Source organism: Prosopis cineraria, unplaced genomic scaffold, assembly GCF_029017545.1.
Source record: "Prosopis cineraria cultivar Desert tree isolate PC_DT_omini unplaced genomic scaffold, ASM2901754v1 PC10, whole genome shotgun sequence".
Lineage (NCBI taxonomy): Eukaryota > Viridiplantae > Streptophyta > Magnoliopsida > Fabales > Fabaceae > Prosopis > Prosopis cineraria.
In genome coordinates this window covers 32,305,621-32,311,231 of record NW_026555341.1, presented here as the reverse complement: position 1 = coordinate 32,311,231, position 5,611 = coordinate 32,305,621, and the positions used below count along the sequence as shown (strand labels likewise).

At 36.3% G+C, this 5,611-nt stretch overlaps 1 protein-coding gene across 1 annotated transcript; it reads right to left on the bottom strand.

Moving 5' to 3' along the window:
• Nucleotides 1–4,653: 4,653 nt before the first annotated feature.
• On the bottom strand, nt 4,654–5,362 carry LOC129322998 (serotonin N-acetyltransferase 2, chloroplastic). Its single transcript, XM_054969495.1, has one exon. It carries the CDS (start codon nt 5,257–5,259, stop codon nt 4,675–4,677), a length of 585 nt encoding a protein of 194 aa, XP_054825470.1. The 5' UTR covers nt 5,260–5,362; the 3' UTR covers nt 4,654–4,674.
• Between the last annotated feature and the right edge of the window lie 249 nt (nt 5,363–5,611).

Here is a 5,611-nt window from a genome sequence, read left to right as displayed (position 1 = left end):
TGAGATCAATTCAAGCCGAGTTTATTTGAATCAAGCTTAAAGTATTCTATCCTCTTGAAAAAGTCCATGTAGCCAAGCTCGGCTTTAACTTTTTTAGGTTGAGTTCGGGCATAGCCAAAATTACCAACTCTATATACATATAGGGCGAGAAATTCTAACAGTTGGCCTTATTCTGATCAGGCTCAATTCAAGTCAAGTTTAAAGCATCTTACCCTCTTAAAAAAGCTCATATAGCTAAGCCTAACTCTAACTTTTCTTAGGCTGGCCAGTTAAGTTTGGCCCGAATTACCGGCTTTACAATTATGTCTACCAACTTTAAGGAAAAGCATGGTGTCATCAACAAGAGACAGTAGGCGAGCATATGGCATCCTTCAGCAACTTGAATGCCTTAGATATCACCATTAGCAGAATGAGTACTCAGCATCAACGACAAAACTTTACTAGCAATAATAAACAAATATGAGGAAAGAAGATCCCTTTGTCTCACATCTCTTTTAGGTATGATACTTGGTATAGATTTTCCTAACACAAGAATATTAAACATCAAGCATTTGACACATTTCATTATCCATCTAACCCAAATGACACTAAACCCCATCTTGAGTAAGACAGCCTCAATAAAGCTCTATAATGCTTTATTCATATCCATTCTAAAGGCAAATTCATAGTCATGACTAGAATTCTTCAATTTCAAATAATGAAAAATTTCATAGACCAATGTGATGTTATCATGAATTAGTATCCCTTAGACAAAAGCATGTTGGTTAGAGGAAACACAATCATTTAAGACCCCCTTAAAACGATTGGTTAGTATCTTAGAGATGACTTTAAAAGCAAAGTTGCAAAGACTTGTGGGCCTAAATTAAGTAACCATCTTCAGGCAATCAACTTTAAGAATAAGGACTATATTAGTAAAATTCAAGATTGCTAATGGTTCATCCTTAAATAAGGCATTATTAACTAGTAGTAGTAGAGAGTCACTAACCTCATCCAAGAGGATTGGTAAAAATGACCATTGAAGCCATCAGGGCAAAGGGCTTTTATGGCACCTAGTTGAAAAATAGCTTGCTCAAGTTCCTCTTTAGCAACAGGAGAGACTAGCCAACTATTATGAACATCCAAGATTTGAGGAGTTGCATAACTTAAAACATATCCTAGATTACTAGTATCACTTTTTGGGAAAAGATCATAATAGAAACCAAAAATTAAGTATGCCATGTCATTATCAAATTCAATCCACTACCAATTACCATCTCTAAGATGTATAATCTAGTTACGCTGTCTTTGAATCATAGTTGAAGCATGAAAGAACGGAGTGTTCATGTCCCCGACTAAGACCCAATTAACTCAGAAGTACTACCACCAGTATAACTCTTCTTATTGCCAAACTCTTTCTAAGTCTAAAGTGAGAGATTGCACCCTATGCTTGCTATCAAATGTATAGGGCCCTTTTTTACAATCTTCAATCTTCCTTAGTAGGCTATCAATTACTTTTCTATGGTTAGGGTTAGTCTTTTTACTCTAAAATACAAGTTCCTTGCTGTACCTCTTAGTGCAAGTGACAAATTGAGGAACAATAAATTCAGCAAAAAATTTCTAAATACACCAAGATTTCTAGACAAGACTTTTAAATTTAGGATGGGAAGCCCAAAAAATTTCATACTCGAAGGTTTTTGGAGTATATGTGTTACTATAGTAGAGACTAACTAAGATGAAGTGGTGGTTAAAAGCAATAAAGTCAATATGGAATGAAAGCGCTTTTGGGAATTTAACTTTAAAAATATAGTTAGCCATAGCCCAATCAATTCACTCTTTAATACATTCATCATCTATCTTCTGGTTACACCATGTGAAGCAAGACCTTTTGGTTTCAAGGTCAAACAAGTCACAGTAAGAAATAAAGCTCTGAAAATTAGGATTCTTCTAACAACTTGAGGATCACCACCAAACTTTTCAGTAAGAGAAAGGAAATCATTAAAATCAATGCAAAGCCAAGCTTCCTTAATGTGTCTCACAAGTAAACTAGTCTCACTCCAAATAACTCTTATTTGCTTCAATTGGAGGGTCATAGATAAAAGTGACAAACTCAAGGGTAGCCTATAAAGAAGAGTTAAGATGAACATGTATAAAATTCTTATAGGAAATGAGAATATGAATAGTAACTTTATTGGTCAACCAGAGTACCAACCCTTTTGATAGACAAATAGGATCCACATACTTGGAATTTACCATACTATACCTTTTTAAATTTTTTAGTCTTAATACATGCTACCTCATTGTCATGAGAAAAAAAAACAAATGGCTTATTATTGAAATTACCTCCTTGAGATTTTTGATTGCCAGAGTCATTCTAAGTCCGTAAACAGTTCCACCATAGTAGATTCATGGCTCCCTGGTGGCCTTTTGGGGCAAGCCACAAATGCCTTTAGCATTTGAAGAGACATTAGATCCTTCAGGGGTAGCATTAAACTTAAACTATTCCTATAAGAAATCAATTTCAACTGAAAATAGGAAAATCAATAAGAGTGTCATTACTTGTAGGTGTGTCCTTTTCCTTTTGTGAATCATGAGCATCCTTTTTCTTGACTCTACTTGGATGCCTTTCCGCTTGACAAATCTTTCTTTTGTCTATCTTAAGTGTTGAGGAGGCTTTACATAGTTTTGAATCAGCCTTGGGAGCCTTAGAAAATAGTCTCCTTCTTTTGGGTAAGTCATTAAGAGGAGTATTTTCATATATGCTTTTTAGATCAATATTGCAAAGCTTTAAAGAAACTTTCGACAAAAGGGATAATAGAGCAAAAGGAACCATAATTTGAGAAGGTGCCATGTTATCAGAGTGAATAGAAGGAAGATAGTCACATGGGCTTTATAACACCTTAACACATCTTCAAAAGGGTATTCAAATTATTTTGGCTTGATAGATCATTATTGGGCCTAGGAGATGAAGTAGGAGAAGTTTGGGGACCCTTATCAGAAATCTAGTCTAGTTGAGCTTTATTAATAGTAGAAGATGAGTTGGGCTTCTGAATAACGAGAACCAAAGATAGGACTAAAAAGTTTTGTCCACTTTTGCTTTGCCTTCTCATTAACGTACTCTCCTCCTCATCATGCCTCTTGTGCCTCGTCATGTCAGACAACCAAGCACTACTATTCATATGATGGTTTTTAGATTCATCAGTGATGTGCCAATCACATTTAGAATGTCCATGTGCCACCATCTTCCACTGGCTATCTTCCTTCGACCATCCTTGATCATTCTTAACCAAAGTAGCATTGATTAGCTTTCCAACCATAATTGATAGCCAGAGCCCATATCCGTATTTCTCCTCATTTTCATTAAGGATAAGGGTAGGATTTTTATATTGCCTACTATCATGACCAATCATCCCACAATCATAGTAGAAACTTTAAAGCCTTTCGAAGACCCAACATGTGGGAGAAAAGGCTTAGTCACATCAACAAGCATACAAACCTGAAGAAAATTTTGATAAAACTTGCCATGAAACTCAGGGTGTTCAATCTAAACTAATCACTAACTAGAGCCCCCATTTGAATAGCATTTTCTAGGAAAAGAGTAGGAAGATTATGAAACTGAACCCAAAAAGGAACAAGATGAAAAACAACATCATCAATAGTCATAAAGTCATCCCACAATTGTAAGTTAATAATACAAGTATGAACCATCCATGGTTGGCCTTGTAAGACTCGTTCCCTATTCTCCAAAGTTTTAAATCAGAAAATAGACAAGTTGGGCAATTTGGTATCAATGGCATCAATATCTTAACCTTCCTTCAAACCCTATCTATTTTGAGTTATGTAGATAATTGTTGAATGGTTATGTTTTCTCTCCATTAAAATCTTTCCAATCAAAGCACCACTAGCTTAAATGGAATTTTTTGGCAATTTCCAGACAAGGTTCATCTTCGTCTTTAACCCTCAAGAGTTTTCCCTCCTTTCAGCCATGATTCAAATGCATCAGCCAAACCTATAAAACCCTAACAAATAAGACAAAACAAAGAAAATAAGTAGAAGAAAGGAGGAAAAAAAGAAAGAAGACAAATCACACAAATACTCACACTATATCACTACTGCAGTGGGTGATAAGGCATAAAGGAGACACTCTTTACTAATTATCATTAGAGGTGATGAACAAATTTTTCCTAAAGAGAAAACTTAGGCTCAAGTGAGAGCCACTCCCTAAAACACTATCACACTATACAATAGTAATAACTTTTGTCATATGAACTATCTAAATAAAGAATTTTAAATATATGGATTTAAAATCCAAATCTACTAACATAAATGCTGGCTAATTGCTCAACTAGTGTCATTTTTTGCACTTTAAGGACATTGATACTAATTTTGAATGCATTATTATCAACATAAAATTATATTTGAATACATAAAGGCATATTTATTTGATAAAAAGACCTATAGAAGTTGATTGGAATGAATTAGTTAAACTAACTCTTATCATATTTAAAATCTTGTTATTTACTTAATTTGTACTATGAAAATAAAATTACAATTTACACCGACTAAATAAATTCAACAATCAACCATTGTTTATAATTTATGTCTATATAAAAGGATTGACTTATAATTAATTTAATGGAGAAGAAATTCATCAAGGGGAAAAAATTATTCAAAGAATAAATAATAATAATGTCATTGCTATTTTTTCTTTTTCTGCTTTCTAGAATACACCATTCCTCGGATCCCATCCGGATCGGCCACAAATCCCAACGGTCTGTAGAACCCGAGAACTCGGGGCTCCGAATAAAGCGCGATGTTACAAATCCCCTTCCCTAACAACTCTTCGATCAACCGCTCCATCACCGCCTTCCCCAATCCGATCCCTTGGAACGACGGATCCACCACCACGTCCCATATGATTGCGTTGAATACACCGTCTCCCGTCGCTCTCGCGAACGCCACTGGCTTTTTCGTCTTCTTGTACTCTACCCACAGCACCGTCTCCGTGTTATCCAGCGCGATCCGGATCTTTTGCGGATCACGTTTCGGGAACCCAACCGCTACGAAGATGGCGTTGAGCTGGTCAAGGTTCAGGTCGTCGGTGGTGCGGCGGAGGAGGAAGCCGCGGGATTCTAGGGTTTCGTCGGAGACCGAGAACTTCGCGGCGGCGGCGGTCGGGAGTTGAGCTGAGATGGTGAGGCTTCTACGGGGATGGTGAATTGAGGGTTTGATGCGGAGTGAGGAAGGGACAGGAGTGGCGAAGATGGCGCGTAAGTTCATCATTGAAGCTTGGGGGCTTTGATCCTTGTTCTGTGGTATCGGATTAGGAATAAGGTAAAGCCGTGAATTCGAAGAAGCTAGTTCGGTGTTATTGTGCAAGTTGTGGCTGTGAATGAGCATTTGTGAAGATAATACCGTTGGTACGTGTGTACACTGATTGGCGGGAAGTTGGTGGCCCCACTCGTTCACTTACTTTTGTTTTGTATTCTACTTTAGAAAATTTTTATTTGTACGTTCAAAACTTTATGAAAAAATATTTTTGTTGAAGATATTTAAATTTGTCTTAACAATTAAATTGACATTAAGTATGGTTTAGCTTTGTGTGAGACTGAATCTTAATTCAATCATCTAAGTT

Coding starts and splice junctions, on each gene's coding strand:
- LOC129322998 (XM_054969495.1), bottom strand. CDS start 5,259: ATGATGAACTTACGCGCCATCTTCGCCACTCCTGTCCCTTCCTCACTC.